The sequence below is a fragment of the Aegilops tauschii genome, chromosome 6 (assembly GCF_002575655.3).
Source record: "Aegilops tauschii subsp. strangulata cultivar AL8/78 chromosome 6, Aet v6.0, whole genome shotgun sequence".
Lineage (NCBI taxonomy): Eukaryota > Viridiplantae > Streptophyta > Magnoliopsida > Poales > Poaceae > Aegilops > Aegilops tauschii.
This window is the reverse complement of record NC_053040.3, coordinates 491,947,325-491,965,999: the sequence shown is the minus strand read 5'-3', so window position 1 is coordinate 491,965,999 and position 18,675 is coordinate 491,947,325. Positions and strand designations below refer to the sequence as shown.

Genomic DNA, 18,675 nt, shown 5'->3' with positions numbered 1-18,675 from the left:
AGAACATGTTAGTAGTCAATGGATTTTGATGCATGTTAGCACAGACATCCCCACATATAAAACTACAATGCATGATTATCGGTCTAGTATCGTAGCCAATTAGCTAGGGACAATTCTGCAACACCTACCACCACTACTTCATAGTTGCTTCATTTTACTTTATTGCAACTTTCTGTTACAACTAACTTTTATTGACTAGTACTCAATAATCTTGCTCATTACCTCTTTTATATTTGTAAACTATCTTTAGTCAGAGAGTCTATGTAAAGCAAACACTTAGTGTACATAGGGTTGTATTAGTGGGCAGATAAAGCATGAGAGAAATAGATTCCTATCTTTTGCTCCTTTCGGATATCAACACTTCATACTTCCACCTCCATATTGAAAAATGCTACAACAATTCCTTGAATTTGGGGATTATCAGGCCTTTACATGGCGACATTGCTGGGGGATATACCGGTAGGGTGAATATTCTCGGGTGCATTTATTTGATTTATCAATAAATATATTTTATGTTTTTTCATTATTTTCTATCTTTCATTATATGTAGGAAACAAAATTAACTAGTTCTACTTACTAACAAAGGAGTTGAGGAACCTCCTAAAATCCTCACCATAGAAGTAGATACTTCGAATATCTTGCATCCATTTGTGCTTGTGCTAAAATACAACCTGGCTTAGTATGGGGAAATACATTGGGAGAGCATGATTTTGTTTCTAAAACACCGTTTTTCTTAGGAAGGGAAACACTTGAAGGGTATGCTAAAAGAATGAATGGATGGCGTGGTGATATGTCTGAAATTTATATATCATATAGCGTGTTTCTCTAGGAAATGTTCTCAACACTTTCTATTCCAATGTGAGTACCATGTCAATAATACACTAGCTTCGTATGTTAAGTATGAGTATAATTATTATGAGATAGAGCAAGTTGAACATGTTTCTTACCTTTAGGGATGCATATGATATTGCTTCTATGGTGGATAAAGTTGAAACAAATGATGTTGCTTGTGCTATTAAATCTTTGAAATATAAGATCCTTGAATGTTGTTTTAAAAGTTTTAGATACTATCCTTGAATTAGATAACAAATTGAGAGTCGCCACTACCCGAGAAGAGGCGTATGTTCCGTAGGAACAACATGTGAGAAGAAGGAACATGAAACTGTTAAAAAGAAGTGCTCATTAGATGAGAAAGAAGACGGGGAGAGTGAAGACCAAAAGGGGGAGAGTGGATTAGGTACCCGTGTTGATCTTCCAATGAGACTAACTCTCTTTTTTTGCGAGGAATGAGACTAATAACTCTTTAACTCAACCTATTGTTGTTTACCCTGCATGCTTACCGGGGGATGAAAACTGTACTGATGAAATTTACGAGCCTTTCAACTAATTAGATGAAAACTCCCTTTTTCTTGACTTCTATACTTACTATACCAAAGGTCATTATGCTCATATAGAAGAAATATATGGACATGAATATGCTACTATTATTTATGGTAAAAATACAATTGCTAATTTTGCATCCACAATTGATGGTCTTGTCTTGTTTCTCAACTCTCCCAAATATATTGGTGGTTTAAGATTCACTTGTGCTCATGATGATGCTAGTACAAAAATTATAATTTTAAGTTTATCGCTACTGCTTGCAATATTATGAGAAAGGACCCTTATTCCTCCCTCTCTATGTCCCAAATACACTAAAATTGCAAGAAACCACTTATATCATGCATTGATAATTACTTTGTCTTAATGAATTGTTCTCTTATGACATGCCAATGCGTAGGAAGAGGGCTAGACTTTGATATTACATGCTCTATGTTACAATGTCCTCCCTACTAAGAGCCACATTTGTTAATTAAATTTGTCTTTGATATACTTTGGGATCTTCATGAAATGATTACATGAGAAAAGCCTAGTAATATCAATTTAAATAAAGCACCGCCTATGACGCAATCTAGAATTTTTAAAGAGTAATTTATTCCGCTGTTTCACCACACAAAATTTTCAAAATAAAATGAAAAGGGGAACCTATTTTTTAAAAAGAGAAGTGATTGGAAGGTCGAGCATTGTAGAATTAGGGTTCGAGCTTGAAGAGTTGTGCTCATGCCCATGGAAACAATGTAAATGTTTGTAATGGAAGTTGCTCATAAAAATAATCATCCCCTTGTATATACCAATGTACTGCAAATTTAAAGTGCAAGGATTGCCTTTAGCATATTAAGATGCGACTATATGCTTTGATGTGCTGAAACAGAAAGTTTTGATGTTGTTGTTTATTTGAGTGAAAATTAACATAGCATGCTAAAATTGTTAAAATAATCAAGCTCGGCTGCCGAGGGCCCATGAGCCTTGGCCGCTCCCTGCTGCCTATGTCCCCACCATCACCTAGGCATTGGTTATCGCCTAGGCCCTGCCGAGCTCCGTCGACCGAAATCAAGCTCGGTGCTCGCTAAGTTTTCGATGACCCCCCACCCCCCCCCCCCCCCCCCCCCCACCCTCAGTTCTTTTTTTGCTATTTGTTGCGAGCTAGCTAGGACTAGTCATAATGGAGGTTGTTCTATTGTGTAGATGAGATGGCATGATTCAGTGTCTTATGATGATTCCTACTCCGAGGAGGAATATTAGTGGGATGAAGATGAGGACATTGCCATGATGATGTAGTTCGACATGAAGAAGCACAAGCAGCCGAAACAAAGCCGTTTTGTTGTCGTCCGTGAGGTGATTCGTAGGAGGAGGGCTAGACAACCATAATATAGACTAACGCACATTAGGGTTTATGAACAATTTTGTGTTGAATTTCGGGTCGGGGATTGACGAAATATGTAATAATTAAGTACTAGTACGATTTGTGTGGGATTTATTTGACATGAGTTTGATATTATTCAGAGCATTCCATATGCACAAATACATATGGTAAAAATAGAACCTGGGATTCAGGTATCCAATTTCTAGATACGATGTAAAAGTAGAATTGTTTTTGGTTACCATAGCCAAAATATAAGGCTACTGTTGGAGATGCCCTAAGCCTGTTCCACAGCCACCAAAGCCACAACCATTCACCACAAGTACTATACCGATTGTGACTAAAATACTCTAACTCAAGTCACTTGACTTAGCACTCACTAACATGTGGGCCCATTCACAAGCTGGCCACATGTCAGTGACCGAAAGTCATCACATTACTTAAGTCAGATCACGCGAAATTACAGCTTTGTCCAAAGTCAAATTTGTCGAAAAAGCATCGATCTGCTGCCACCGCCACCGCCCCCCTACCCCGCTACTGTTCAGTTGATCGTCGATCAACGGCTTATCCAAAACCCTTTCCCTTTCTTACTTTCCTGGATCTCACATCGGGAGTACTCTTCGAACCAGCTTAGCTAATGGCGGACACATCATCCGTAGCGAAAGGTGCGGTGCGGTGTACTCACTTCGCCTCCATCCACACGCAGGAATTCCTCCATCTCTACTGCCTGGCCACTAGCTAGCTAGGCAATACCACGTCACATGGAGCAGTTAAGCTAAGCCAGTGGTGCATTTGTTACGGAGCGCGTGCGTGTGTGGACAGCAGCGACAGCACGGTGGGTGTTGGATCTCCTCCACTGCCCGCGAATCTACGCCCACAGCCCACGGCCATTAGTTGCTAGCCGAGCATTTTGGCTCTGCCCCCATCGCCCACAAGTGATTGACATGGTCGTACTTCTTCATCATCCCTGCAAATCAACCGGCACCCAATTCTTCTCATCTCCTAGCTAGCCACCTACCTCTGGGTGTGTGTGTCTGCATGGATAAATCATAATTGGATTGCTGGATTCGATGCTGTGGATGAGCTTCCCCTCCCTCTATCCGATCCATCACTCCACCGCTCCCCTAGCTTCCTCCTATCCACCGTCTCCTCCTACCTCGCCTCAGCTAGCTAGCACCACTAGAAACTAGTAGTATCAATTGCTATTTCAGCTGGAAGACTCTCCCAATCTTGATCCATTCCTTCCGATTCTTGCCGGGTTGATCGATCTCGGGACGAAGAACAGCACGCAGATCATTTTGCACGTTGATGCGTCCAAGCGGTCTGATTGCAAAAGATAAAGATGAAGAGCAGCAGCAATCTCGAGGCCTTTCTCCAGGCCGCCACGCCCCTGCTCCCATGGCGCTCCGCCACCATGGTACGTGATCCATCTCTCTATCCTTAGTTCCTTACAAACTGGTCATGGCAGGTCCTCTACTTTTACCGGCAAGAATGGCTCTGTTTTCCTCTGTTCTCAACAGTTTGGGTCTTCTCTGGTCGGCAGGAACGCTTCCAGGGCGCGCCCAGCAGCGTGTGGCAGCAGCCGGACGGCAAGAACAAGGACGCGGTGGAGTACTTCGCCCTGTCCGACCTGTGGGAGCACTACGCCGAGAGCAGCGCCTACGGCCTCGCCGTGCCCGTCCGGGACGCCGGTGACCGCGCCGTGGTCACCACCCAGCACTTCGTCCCCTACCTCTCCGCCGTCCAGCTCTACACCGCCACAAAGCCCACCTCTCACAGCCTCGGCGCCACCTCCAGGTAATCAATTGATCGGCCAGTGACCGGAACAGCCACCGGTGCGTTTCGATCGATCCACCAATAGTTCTGGGAAACAACCATTGATTTATTTCTTGGTGAGCAGGAGCACGGGGAGCGAGACGGATTCGTGGAGCGACGATAGCGTAGCTGACCGGTTCGCCGGATCAGGGTCCTCCTCCTGGGACGCCGCGTCAGACGAAGACGATTCTTCCTCCACCTACGACGGCAACGGCTCCACCGGCGTCTCAGCGAAGCAGAGTGGGTACCTGAACTTTCAGTACAGGGAGTGGGACTCGCCCTATGAGAGGGTGCCGCTGGCTCACAAGGTTCATCCATGGCCATCTTTGCCCTTCGGTTTGCCGGAGTTGGTCGGTGATTCTGATTCTTGATCCATGCTGAGCAGGTGGCGGAGCTGGCTCACGATTACCCGTGCCTCATGTCGCTCAGCAGCGCGGAGCTCTCGCCGTCCAGCTGGATGTCCGTGGCATGGTACTTAATTAACTAACCCACTTGGATTTCTGACATCACTCCGCTGTTCTCTACTTATTTGCTGGTCGGTCCAGACTTCATTTTGTTAGCATTATCTTGCTGAGGTATGAATGGTGCGGTTTAACAAATCAACATTGACTTATTTATGGTCATTAGGTACCCAATCTATCACATCCCTGCTTATGTCAACCTGAAGGGGTCCTCCGCCTGCTTCCTCACCTACCATTCCATCTCATCGGTCTTTCAAGGTACATATTTACCATCTGCCACGTACATTGGTTGTGAAGAACAACAGATTTCTTCCACCATGGCAATGTACTAGGAAGCAGATAATTTGCAGTCATTGCTGATGCTAATAAGCGCCGTTGTTTCTTCTCCCGCAGACAACATACACAACGGACCGGAGCACGACGATGGTGAGATCGCCGCGCTCTCGCCGTTCGGGCTGGCCACGTACCGGATGCAAGGGGATTTGTGGAGGAGGCCAGGGTCATCCGACCCCAGGAGGCTGTCTGAGCTCCATTGGGCAGCGTCCTCCTGGTTGAAGCAAGTCGGTGCGCACCACCCCGACTTCACTTTCTTCACGTCGTCTCACCGTCAATGACACGGCACCCCATAGATTTTGCCGGTGTTTCTATGGCATTGCACATGACAATGTGAAGATATGACACCAAAAACATCATGTAGGATTTGGTAGAACAACATGAACTGGATATTTCTTCTTTCTGAACTTGCAGGAAGATACAATAACCTATTGCATCGACCTGTGTGGATCGGATTAGGTGTCGGACTGCATGCTCTGTTTTTTGTTCATCGACGGGCATGATATAGTTGTAACACAACATTTTCATAGAAATGCAGCTCATGAAATGCGACGTCGATGCATATAGTTTGGCAATCCACCTGGTATCACCCGTCGGGCTTTTACTGTACTTCACTGTCTTAATGACACTCCAACAACTAGCCTACAAAAACGTCTTATATTTTGAGACGGAAGTAGTAGCATGTAAGTACAGTTTTTATTCACTCTGCCTGTTGTTTGGAGCACAAAGATGAGGAGAAATACATCATCTTTGACGATGCAATCATGCGTTGTTTTGGATCCAAAGTAATTTTCAGTTGGATTTCACGTACGGAAAGATCATGACAAGATATTCGTACTCTGTACCGATACACGAAGCACCACCTAGGTGGGATACTTCTGACTTTTGATCTGTCATCCCATTGAGATCTCAAGCACCACTTAGCAGGCTTTCCCCTTCTCTTAGAAGGCGAAGGCCAGCCGCCATACGCGATGATGCCATCCAAATGCCCTGGATTCCGGCAAACGACACCGCGCGATGCTGCCGACCCTGCTGGGGAACTGAGCCTGTTGGTTCTTCACTGGGTTCCGTAATAAAAATGATGCTCTTGGGAAGACATACCTAGAGACCATTAGGCCCTCCACTATGTATGCTGTTGGGAAGACATACCAAGAGACCACTAGTGGCATGGCAGAGAGTGTGACACCATTCTACAGGTGTGGCCAGCCGGCATGACCAAATACGTACTCCCTCTGTTCCATATTTTGAACTAAAACCACAACAAAAAATATGGAACAGAGGGAGTGATTTCTTTGCAATCAGTATAGAGGAATTTATACTCAAAATAACTGTTAAAAAGATCAATTCATAACAGAAAATAACATATATCCTTCTATTAGGCCAGTTGAATTGCATATATCATCACAAAGCAGTTTGCAAATAAATACACTGACCATTGTTTACATTGTTACAAGCGCAATAACACTTCCAGAGAAATGTCTCTAAGCACAACAGAACACATAAACATATTATTAAAGTTTCTCAACAAAAACACAATTTGGATGGTAGTATATCTGATCGAAATCTCCATCTGATAATACGGAAAAAATCACAGTTGGAAAATATGGCACTGATACAGATAATATGTCCTCTTTCACTGCCTATATTCGGCCCCTCTTCAATTTAATGGTGTTGGCAGGTGTACCGATGGTTCCACTTTTCGACTATGGTAGTTTATTGTGGCCAGAGAAAATACTACTATTATGGGCCACAACTGAATTAGGACATTGGCCACGATAAATAATGCTGACACTCCAAATGTCCACAATTTCCCTTTTCTGCTGCAGAGGGGTGCTACCATGGCAATATTATTGCTTGCCAATTCCCAATTTTGATAGACCAATATGAGAGAACTCAAGATACATAACCCCATGGCAGTCTTATGAGCAAGTGGGGCTAGTATGGTATAGGTAGCAAGTGCAAATGCAGCTACCAAGCTTGTAACTGAAACCGACATGAGATAGTACGCAATGCGTAAGTGCTCTATCCGGCTCCGAGGATGTCGTACGGGTGATCCAGAAGACATGAGAGAAATTGTTGCCATAGTGGAGCAAGTGAACGCAAGTCCGTTGGCCAGAGTGAATGCGTCAAAACCATACCTTCCAGCGAGTGTTGGTGTGCCTCCATTAGTGTGATCATCAGCTCTGTAACCTCCAGGCATGGCGAAAGCTGCACCAAATGTCACGGTTGCGATAAGGACCGACCCAATACATAGACTTTGTGTCGCGTCCTTCACTTTCTCCATTTCATCTATTTCACCCTGCTTTTTTTGGACAATATTGTTTTTCTCAAGGTAATCCTGGTGACGGATACCCTTTTTGGCACCAGCATATTGAAGTAAGGAGAGTATTCTTGCTTCACTGTGCTGCAAAATCAACATAAGTATAAGTTAGACCGCACAAATCTCAGTTGTTTATGCTCACCTGTAAGCTTCTGCTTAAAAGTAAAATGACAGTGTACATTACCAGTGATTACCATGTAAGCATGCAGCCCTTTAGGAATATTTTGATACGCTATATCTAGTGGAGTCTCCCCTTTCTTATTTGTCAAATTCAATTGTACTTGTCTATTCCTGAACAAACAACAAAATATTTTAACACTGCCAGCCTGGGCAGCTAGGTGTACTGCAGTGTTCCCATTCTTGTCTTGCATATTAAAAATCCATGATAATGTTCCGTTCTTGCAAGCATAACTAACTGTCGATATTTTCTTTTTATCAACTGCAACATGAAGAAATGTCATTTTCCTAGCATCACGTAAACCAGCACAATTGGGCGTATTTTCAATAAATTCACTGACTACACTTGTTGCACCGACAGATGCAGCCATGTGTATGGGGAATGATCCATTGTGGTCTGGCTGATACAATGCCTCTGCATTGGCTTTCAGTACTTGTGAAAGTATATTCTGATTCCCTAGAACAGCTGTGGCGGCAAAGTGAAGCGGTGTCCGTCCGTTATTATCCCGTTGCGATGCAAGGACGTTGTTCCATTCCAACATCTTTTTAGGATCTGCGAGCGGTTAAACCAATCAATATAAATAGAGAACAAAAGGGCAGAAAAGATATGAAAGTAATGCTAAACTAGATGTTAGGTTTTCCCAAATATTGAAGCCGCAGTCTTGCGACAGATCATCTCCAGCAGCAAGACAACTCATCATGTATGCACAACTCCGAGCATGAACAGAAACACTAGACACAATTTCATTTATCCGCACTGAATTTGCTCGACGAGAACGCACGCAAGGGAGCACATATCGTGCGTCTTTTCTTTTTTATCTTTATTTCTCTTCTTGTTTTCTGGTGGTGTACAAGCTATGCGTATTCACATATATAGCCTATTCAGTGACTGCCTAAACTCTGAATCGTTTACTTACTCGACACAGATTCTGATATGAAACTCCAAAACTAACATATACCGATAAAAACTATGTTTGGATTATTCCAGCACACAAATCTATATGTTTTTAGAACTTAGAACTCGTCGCATAACCTTGCTTCAAACAATACACTAATGGTCCTGAATCCAAAATGTAATGAAGCAAATGTATTTTAAACTGGACATATTATTTAAAAAATGTACAAGAAAAATGGCAGGTGAAAAACACATTTACCTTCGCCTCGGAGAACAGCAGCATGCAGTACATTTTGTCCATTTGGTCCGGAGTATGAGAGCACCCCGCCACTCAACTCATAGAGTGTTTCCGCGATGAAACTCTTCCCCTCCAAGATGGCCAGGTACAATGGCGACGTGCCATCTTTCGGGAAACTGGCCAACTGCGGGTCCTTCTTCATGAGCAACTCGACCATATCATCGTGCCCAACAGGGAGAGACTTGATAGCCTCATGCAAGGCTGTCCATTTGATCTTGTTTTCTGTTCTCAGCAATGCCTTCAAACTGTTAGCATTGTCATCCTGGCCTCTAGCAAGATCAATGAGAAGAGACACCATGGCGAAGTTCCCCTCCCGTGCCGCACAATGCAGGGGTGTATCTCCGTCATTGTTCTGCGCACAGAGGAGGTTCTGTGCCTTCCTGTGGACGAGGCCGGCTTTCTTCAAGAAGTCTTGAGAGTCACCATTGGTGGCGACTACATGGAGAACAGTGTCGCCTCCGACGGTGACCCCGTCCAGGACCGACTCTCTGAGAAATGCTTCCTCGTCGTCACCGGAAGGTCGCCGTGCCGCCGACCCTCCGACGACGGAAGATGCTTGGTGGTCTTGTCCGTCGAGGAATGATTCTAGATCCTGGAAAGTGCCTGAGCAGACCAGCGCTAGCAGCCGGGCATCCATCTCCCGTGGAGAGTTAGTTTGGACCACAACGGGCGAGCTGGGACTGGGAGCTTCCTCCCTGGTGCCCGACGCCATTGGTCACCGGCTATGTCGAGTTGCGAATGAGAGAGGATCAATTTGGGGCAACGTACTGGCAGGTAGTGGAAAGTGGAGTGGAGCAGAGTGCGGCCAAGGCCGAGGAGGTGTGCCTGTGAGATGTACATTGGTTGGGACAAGAAAGATAGAACGCACGGGGGCCAAGAGAATCTCCGGCGGACACGCTGTCGCCTTTCCTTCCGGCCACCGTGTGAGCATCTCTGGCGGACACGCTATCCCTTTCCCTCTCACCACCCCGGGAGCATCTCCGGCGGACACGCTGGCTGGCAGCAGAGCGTCTGCTTTGCTAGGAAAGGACCAGCTCGGAGCCTCGGACACGAAGCAGAGCATCTGCTTTGCTTTGCATGCAGGGCCTCCGTCGATCCCAGTCTCGGGCGTTGGCGGCATCATGCACGTTCGGGGTGCCTCTGTCACTCCGGCAGGCCATCAGACAGAGCGCCGACCGAGAAAAAGGGCGGCACCGGCCAGATCACCGCGAAGGCGGCCCACGCCGTCCCCCGTCAAGCTCGATCTCCCGCCACCCTTCAACGGCCAGAGTTGGGGTGGGGATTCGAGTAGATGACAGAGAGGCACGGTCGTGCCGGCGAGGTACACGCACGGACGACGGGACGAGAGATCCATGGCGGTTGAACAAGGCAAGACAGAGAGGGATAGAGAGATACTGGGGAATGGATTTGGTGCGGAATTTTGTTTTCTTGCCGATTCCATCCAGTTTTGCAGCAAATTTGTACTATTAAGCATAGACTAGCAAAAGAGGGGATTAGCATTGAGATGAATAAAGAGTGGCATGAGGTGCCACCTGATTGTATTATGCAGGTTGTTGGAGATGAGATTCCGGGTTTTGTGTAATTCCTGCAGCTAGTGCAGATGAGACCTTTGGTTTGTGAACCTTTTATTTCCCTTATGCGAATAAATGCTTTACCCCTAAAAAAAGCTTTTTGAAACTTTATTTAACCACCAACACTAGCACCGTGACAAACAAACACGTTCAGCTTGATCCATCTCTTCCTTAACACGGTAACTCTAACGCGATTCATCAAAATAAACCTCATCAAAAAAATGTCCGCCGACTTTAGGGACGCATACCATTCAACCGTAAGCACCAAATTATCCTGCCCAATTGAAAAGCTTCAAACAAAAACATGGACGGAATTAATGCTAAACGGACGAAATTTGTTAGATTTTCAAATATTTGTAACCAAATGGACAAAAAATAACAAATCTAAACTAATTTTAACGTGAACAAAACTAAGTGAGGTACTCGATGGTTTAGTATATTTGGGAGGGGAGGCATTGGCCCTCACTAAGCTCCGCCAATGGATGGACGATAAAAGGGTTCAATATGGACGTGTTTGGTTGCCTGGGTGGCTCTAGCCTGCATCGCATGAGGGATCCTAGGTTTTTTTTTGAAAGGAGGTTTTCCCCCGGCCTCTGCATCGGTAGATGCATGAGGGATCCTAGGTGTGTGTGGCCTGGTTGAGTTGATGCAAAGATGAGCTGGGATGTGTATTTGATGGATTATATGATATAGATGCACGAAACATGCTATATGCATGTTTTGTTTACTAGATCCTTGGACGGTGTTCTCTGTCGGAGCGGATGGTGACGGTTCGTGTTTTGTTCTTCTGGCTTCTTCACGTTTGCGAATGGCGATGTACGACCAGTTACAACTTCGTAGGGTATATCGTGACACAGGTCCGACCCGGTTATGTCTCTTAGATATGGGAAGATTACCCGGACCCCTTCGCCACCTTCTCTGGACAATGATTTGATCCTCAGTTCATTGTTGTCGGCTTCTTCTGGCTCCATCCAGTGACTTCTCGTCCACTGCGTCAACAACGTTACCCTGCCTCCTAGGGTTCTCTGAAGATCCATTGCTCAGGCGCACTGAGGAAGATGATTTCGATACCTCAAGATTTGTGCTTAATTTTTTATGATCTCGTAAGGGTCGGACAAATTTAATAGGGTTTGTCTAGGGTAGATCTAGATGTGCCCTAGTTATTACACACCTAAGTGAATCTCTTTTTTTTTGAGGGACACGCATAAGTGACTCAATCAAGCATAAAAATTAAAAAAAAAAGAAAAAAGAAAATACCCACACGAATCTTCGCGTAAAATCAATGACATAGGATTTAGATGTGCAATAGTTATGGCACATCCATATATGCTTTATCAAAACTGAATTTAATATATGGCCTTGACCTTCTCGAAAAAAAATACATATTGAATACGAAAGAGCTTCCCCCCTTTTAAATCAGCTCTGAACTTTGTCTTTCTTGAAGAATTAATCGTTCACACCAAATACAGTATTAGGTGATTTCTGAACATGGGAATACTAGAGCCCATACGTTCGGATGCATGGTTTTCACGAAGCAATCGGAGAGTTTTGAGATTTATATTTTTCTAAAGCGACTGATGGAGGGAGACAAAAAGAGAAGATGAACCTCTTCATCGCACAACTCACGTGTACCATTTCAATGAAAATGCTAGCATACGAATGCAATCTAGATGAGCTCGACCAGCTATGAGACACTGCGACCGGCACGCGATAGAGTTGCAACCACTGACCCAATTGCTTCGGCCAGCGACATTTTTTGCTGGAACCAAAGAAAGCAGGGGTGCCGGCGAACGTTTGGAGCTGCGTGGTGGTGCTGCAACAGGTGCCCGGCGCGCCATGACGGCAGCTAGTGGTTATGTTGGAACCCCAGCAGACGATAATGAAACCATGTGGTGGAGGCACCGTGAGCTGCAAGCTATTCGGATGATTTCTCCAGGAGTTAAGCCGTGACGCCTGCTCGCCACATGTCCGCGTGGGACCACACCATGATCCAGTGCAGTTTTCCTTATCTCTGGCGTCAACGGTAGTCTGTCTTTCCCTTTTCCCTACCGCACGGCTGAGCGAGAACCCCTTCTTCCTCTCCACCCTCTGTCTCACCCCGCCAAGCCTGTCCACCGGCTCACCATTAATCTTTGTTGGAGCAAGCCGCCCCACCTCTTCGCCAATAGACCTTGTTAGAGCGACCCCCGGGGCAGCTTGCAACACTCCAACCGGCAGCGACCTGCCGCACTCCAACCGTCAGCGACCTGCAGCTCCCACGCGGGCTCGCTGCTGCCGGTGTTGAAGGGCACGCTAGTGCTGCTGGTGTTGGAGGGCATGGTTGTGCTGTCGATCGGTGAGCATCCAGGGTTGCAAAGCGTGCCGATGCAATGTAGTTTGCCTTCGAGCGTCCAGTGTTTTGCGGCAATGGTCTTTGCTAGTGACGGCAGCGGCTGCCATCCTCCCCTCCCGCCGCAGCACTCCGTCGCCGCTGATGGCGCCGCTGTGAAGGTTCTCCGGCGGCCATCGGGTGCCACGATGGAGCTTTCGACGGGGGTTGCCGGTGCCGCCATGGAGCACCGCCCTGCAGTGAAGCTTGGATGTTGGCCGTCGGGGTGCTGTGATGGAGAACTGTTGCGCCGGTGTGGCGCTGCGCTGAAACATCTTCGGCGACCGTTGGGTGTTGCGATGGAGCACCGTCGCACCGGCTGTAAGACACAATATTTGGCAACTGCTCGACACCCCAAAGGGGTGCGGCTATCTCATTATATATAAGTACCAAAGGGTACAATATACAAGGTGTATATACAAGTCTACGTATAAACAAGTCTACGTATACATATACAGTCTAACACCGGCGTTGGTGCTGCAGTGAGCATCGCAAGCATCGCCGACAGTGGCGGGTGCTGCGATGGAGCGCGGGGGCCGGTGTTGGTGCTGCAGTTAAGCGTCACCGGTGGCTACCCGTGCTCCGATGCAGTGCAGCAGTGGTCGTCGCAGGCTTCGGGTGCCGTGAGATTGAAGGAGAGAGGAGGGATCAGACGGTCAGCGTGGCGGCTTCAAATTTACTGGCAACAGCCGGTTTGATTTGTTGCATCGGCCAAAAAAATAATAATTCTGCAGGTGTCGTCCATGAATCTGATTTTCAAGTCAACAAGGCAACTCCATCCCGTCACGTATAAAAAGGCATGCGACCTCAAAGTCTCAAACCGACCGACTACACGCCACGATCCAATCTTCATGGGCACAAGTACCAGGAGGAAGCGCCTTCGCGTCGACGCCGCCGACCGGCTGGGCGACCTGCCGGACTGCCTCCTCCACGTCATACTCTCCTACCTCAGGTCCCGGCAGGCGGTGCAGACGAGCGTGCTGTCCCGGCGGTGGAGGCACCTGTTTCTCGACGTGCCCAGCGTCGACATCGACGACCGGGACTTCACCAACGGCGGCGACGGCCAGCACTGGGAGCGCTTCGAGGACTTCAGCGATCGCCTCCTGACATCATTCCGCCTGCACCTGGCCAGCCGCGTCTGCGACAACCGCACCTCCGGCAGATGGATCCGCCGCGGCCTCCGGCACCTCCTGGCCGCCGTGGACATCCACGCTGTCTCCTGGAGACCGCACTTGCCGTTCCCGCGCCCCGGACCCTACGGCGACGGAGACCCGCCGCACGCCCAGTCGGCATGCGCCGCCTCACCAAGCTGCGGCTCGTCGGGGTCAACATCCTGGATGGCTTCGTGGAGGACCTCGGCCGGCACTGTCCGACCATCCGGGAGCTCCACGCCGAGAGGTGCTACATGGATGGACGTACTGGCATCACCCACCCTCAGACGCCTCACTGTCGTCGACAGGCGCCACTACTACCGCACCGCCATCGCTCCCAGGCTGGTGGCTCGCCGTCTCGCCTCCCTCTGCTGTTGAAATATTAGGCAAGTTCATGATTACTTCCAGTAAATAATTCATGACTAAAAAAGATACTAGCATGCAATAATCTAGAAAAACAACAAGATATGCATAACAGCAGCAAACATGTAACAATAGCTGTAGAGACAGACATGAACAGAGGATGTTGGACGTACTGATCGTTAGCTATTATGGGTGCGATGGTGTTGATGACGATGTTGGCGACGATCTGCTGCTGACGGCGATGAATACGACGATGAATAGCACCGCCCGACTTGGACGGAAAACGACCCGTGATGACGAATTTGAGCAGTCGCGCACAACGCTTTCCAAAAACCTAATTCGTCCTCTCCCGGTGCAGGATCGCAAAGACGAACGGTTCCGGAGACCTGCTCTCCCACGCGCCGATGCACGCCGGCGTTTGGGATGGAGTAGACTACGACGGCGGCGCAAGTTGTGAGATGAGGCAAAACCCTAAGTGTTTTCGGTGTGTTTCTGGCCGCAGCCGGTAGCTGTATATATATATTAGGACCAGAGGCGGTATTGTGTCGCGATCACAATCCCAAACCGACTCGGTTTTTAATTTGTATACTTACCGGACAAGAAATCAAAAACTTGTCTGCCAAGACATAAAAATAAAACGGCAAAAGGAAGCTGCGCTCCTGCAAAGAGACGGACCGGATTTCGGCGGACCATTCACGCGCATGTCGCATGTACACCTCGCCTCGGCCCGGCCCGGCCCGGCGAGGCGAGCGAGTGCGCGCATGTGGTTTTCCCTTTCTCTTCTCACACACCACTTAGAGTGGTGGAGAGAACCCACTATATAAAGAGGTCCAACTCTTTTTCAATTTTCGGGGTGGGACTAAACTTAGCACCACCACTTGCCATTTTACACATAGGCTTTGAGATTTCAGAAATTGCTATGGGCCTAGCCCATTAATTCGAACAATCCCCCACCAGATCTCAAATACCCATTTAGAGATTTGCATTCTCTCACCACTTGTTTAATATACCAGTGTTTCAGCAGAGACTGTTAAGTTGAACTTCTGCCTAGAACTTTAAGCTACATCCATTCACAACTTGACAATGGACTATGCCTTGAATTGCTAGTTTTGTGTGAACAGGTTTCACTCAAAGTCATAACCAGTACCTGACCGCCAGTAGGCTACCCCGCGGTTTGGAGCTTATATGTCATACTCCCTGGTCTCTTCGTGAGCTTACTAGAGATCACCCAAATCTCATAGACTGGGATGTTTACAGTCAGAACTCATATAGGTGTGTTCTTTCAAGACTGCTCTGTAGGACAGCATCTTTGCTAATTATAGTCAATAGAACCACGTTAAGGCATGTTGCCAACCTGCCTTACAGATCTGAGCCTTACAGCTCTGAGAGTTTTGCATCTTCACTTGGAGACGATCATTAGTTATTACTCTCCTCAGTTAACCAATAGCTTGTTCTTCCCAGATCCTAATTCACGGGATCTCCGATCACAAAGGTTGGGTTACTACTATGGTGTAACATCTATGGGTCTCATACCCATCTCCCTCGATGCAATATCTATCACATTTCGTGATAGTCCCTTTGTAAAGGGATCTGCCAGGTTTTTGTCTGTTTGTATATACGTAACAGTTATTACTCCGGAGTTTCTCAACTTCCTGACAGACTTCAAACGTCTCTTCACGTGTCTTGATGACTTTGCATTACCTTTAGAATTGTTCACTTTAGCGATAACCGTTTGGTTATCATAATTCATAAGAATAGCTGGTACAGGTTTTTCAACAACCGGCAAGTCCATCAAGAGCTCACGCAGCCATTCTGCCTCAACAGTAGTTGTGTCCAAAGCAATTAGTTCTGCTTCCATAGTTGACCTCGTCAATATGGTTTGCTTGCAAGACCTCCATGACACTGCGCCACCTCCATGAGTAAACACACCTATCAGCCTCGTTAATGACAAATCCTGCAGAAGTCAGAGTTCTTTCAAACTTCTCATGCCATTGCTTAGGTGCCTGTTTCAGACCATACAAAGATTTTAACAACTTGCACACCTTTCTCTCTTCACCCTTTACCACAAACCCGTCAGGCTGATCCATATAGATCTCCTCTTCCAACTCTCCATTGAGAAAAGCTGTCTTTACATCCATTTGATGAATGATAAGACCATAAGAGGCAGCCAAGGAAAGTAACACTCGAATGGTGGTCATTCTAGCAACGGGTGAATATGTGTCAAAGTAATCTTCGCCTTCTTTCTGAGTGTAGCCCTTGGCCACTAGCCGCGCCTTGTACTTATCAATAGTACCATCAGGCTTTAGCTTCTTTTTGAACACCCACTTACAGCCCACAGGTTTACAACCATATGGTCTATCAGTTAGTTCCCAAGTTCCATTAGAAAGAATTGAGTCCATCTCATTATGAACAGCTTCTTTCCAATCATCTACATCCGGAGATGCATATGCTTCTGCAATCGTCTTGGGTGTGTCGTCCACAAGGTATACAATGAAATCATCACCAAAGGATTTTGCAATCCTTTGTCTCTTGTTCCTTATAGGAACTTCATTGTTATCCTTCTCAAGAACTTCCTCATGTGATTGTTCGAAATATTTATCAGTTGTACTAGATTCAGGAATTATCTCAGAAGAAAATCTAGAAATGCTATGCATATCTTTCATAGGAAATATGTTCTCAAAAAATGTTGCATCACGAGATTCCATTATAGTATCAACGTGCATATCAGGTACTTCAAATTTTACCACTAAAAACCTATAAGCAATGCTCCGTTGAGCATACCCTAGAAAGACACAATCCACTGTCTTTGGTCCAAGTTTGCGTTTCTTAGGAATAGGAATATTGACCTTTGCCAAACAACCCCAAGTGCGCAAATAAGAAAGTGATGGTTTTCTCCCAACCCACTCCTCATAAGGGGTTTTCTCCTTATTATTGTTGCGAACTCTATTCAGGACATGACATTGAAGTCAATAGAGCCTCCCCCCACCATGCCTTAGATAAACCAGCAGTGTCTAACATGGCATTCACCAAGTCAGTCAATGTGCGGTTCTTCCTCTCGGCCACTCCATTTGATTGAGGTGAATAGGGAGGCGTCCTCTCATGAATAATACCATGTTCCTCACAAAATTCATCAAAAACTTGGGAAAATACTCTCCACCACGATCGGACCTAAGACGCTTGATCTTTCTCTCTAGTTGATTTTCAACTTCAGCTTATAGATTTTAAAGTAGTCTAATGCTTCATCTTTAGTTTGCAACAAATAAACATAGCAAAATCTAGTCGCATCATCAATCAAAGTGATGAAATATCTCTTTCCACCTTTTGTCAACACACCATTCATCTCACAAAGATCAGAATGTATGAGTTCTAGAGGTGCCAAGTTTCTCTCCTCGGCAGCCTTATGAGGCTTTCGAGGTTGCTTCGATTGCACACAACTATGGCACTTAGAACCTTTGGCAACTGTGAAGTTCGGAATTAAACTCATGCTGGATAGCTGAGACATTAAACCAAAATTAATATGACATAAACGAGAGTGCCAAATACTTGCATCATCATTAACACTAGCACAAATTTGGTTTATTGACTTATTGCAAAAATCTGAAAGGGAAAAGCGGAACAAGCCTCCGCACTCATAGCCTTTTCCTATAAATTTTCCAAATCTTGACACGATTACTTTATTCGACTCTAAAACTACCTTAAATCCATCTCGACATAGAAGGGAGCCGCTAACTAGATTCTCGTTCATAGTAGGGACATGCTGCACGTTCCTTAGTTGCACGATCTTTCCCGAAGTAAACTTCAGATCCACCGTGCCAATGCCACGAACAGAAGCATGTGACCCATTCCCCATTAGGACGGAAGAATCCCTTGCGACCTGATAAGAAGTAAACAAGGAGATGTCAGCACACACATGAACGTTAGCACCCGAATCAATCTACCACGAAGATGATTGAAATACTAAAAGCACAATAGGTAAATTACCATACCCATCAGTATTGCTAGCGGTCACCATGTTGACAGTCTTGGAGCTTGTTTTCCCTCTGCGGTCTGCACGTTCAGGTCATTCCTTGGAAAAGTGTCCGGGCTTCCCACAGGCGTAGCACTCTAGCTCAGCCTTGTTGAACTTCTTCTTCTTGCAGGTAGTAGTCTTGGTAGGCTTGTTGAAAACAGGTTTGTTCTTCCC

General features: G+C 46.3%; 3 protein-coding genes across 3 annotated transcripts; 1 reads left to right on the top strand and 2 right to left on the bottom strand.

Annotated features, from left to right (window-relative positions):
- Positions 1-3,342: 3,342 nt before the first annotated feature.
- Positions 3,343-6,106, top strand: LOC109776168 (uncharacterized). The gene is made up of 6 exons (XM_020334824.4): positions 3,343-4,157; positions 4,284-4,537; positions 4,641-4,863; positions 4,941-5,026; positions 5,183-5,274; positions 5,410-6,106. Exons 1-6 carry the CDS (start codon positions 4,083-4,085, stop codon positions 5,628-5,630), a joined length of 951 nt encoding a protein of 316 aa, XP_020190413.1. The 5' UTR covers positions 3,343-4,082; the 3' UTR covers positions 5,631-6,106.
- Positions 6,107-6,839: 733 nt separating this feature from the next.
- On the bottom strand, positions 6,840-8,532 carry LOC109776155 (uncharacterized). The gene has a single exon (XM_045229475.2). It carries the CDS (start codon positions 8,386-8,388, stop codon positions 7,762-7,764), a length of 627 nt encoding a protein of 208 aa, XP_045085410.1. The 5' UTR covers positions 8,389-8,532; the 3' UTR covers positions 6,840-7,761.
- A 123-nt stretch (positions 8,533-8,655) lies between these two features.
- LOC123494293 (uncharacterized) lies at positions 8,656-9,766 on the bottom strand. Its single transcript, XM_045229473.1, has one exon. The coding sequence runs from the start codon at positions 9,749-9,751 to the stop codon at positions 8,957-8,959; it is 795 nt and encodes a 264-aa protein (XP_045085408.1). The 5' UTR covers positions 9,752-9,766; the 3' UTR covers positions 8,656-8,956.
- Positions 9,767-18,675: the final 8,909 nt, after the last annotated feature.

Bases quoted from the DNA above. Each gene is read 5' to 3' on its own strand.
- LOC109776155 (XM_045229475.2), bottom strand. From the start codon at position 8,388: ATGTTGGAATGGAACAACGTCCTTGCATCGCAACGGGATAATAACGGA.
- LOC109776168 (XM_020334824.4), top strand. From the start codon at position 4,083: ATGAAGAGCAGCAGCAATCTCGAGGCCTTTCTCCAGGCCGCCACGCCC. The intron at 4,158-4,283 runs GTACGTGATCCA...TCTGGTCGGCAG, and splicing joins CATGGCGCTCCGCCACCATG to GAACGCTTCCAGGGCGCGCC. The intron at 5,275-5,409 runs GTACATATTTAC...CTTCTCCCGCAG, and splicing joins CATCTCATCGGTCTTTCAAG to ACAACATACACAACGGACCG.
- LOC123494293 (XM_045229473.1), bottom strand. From the start codon at position 9,751: ATGGCGTCGGGCACCAGGGAGGAAGCTCCCAGTCCCAGCTCGCCCGTT.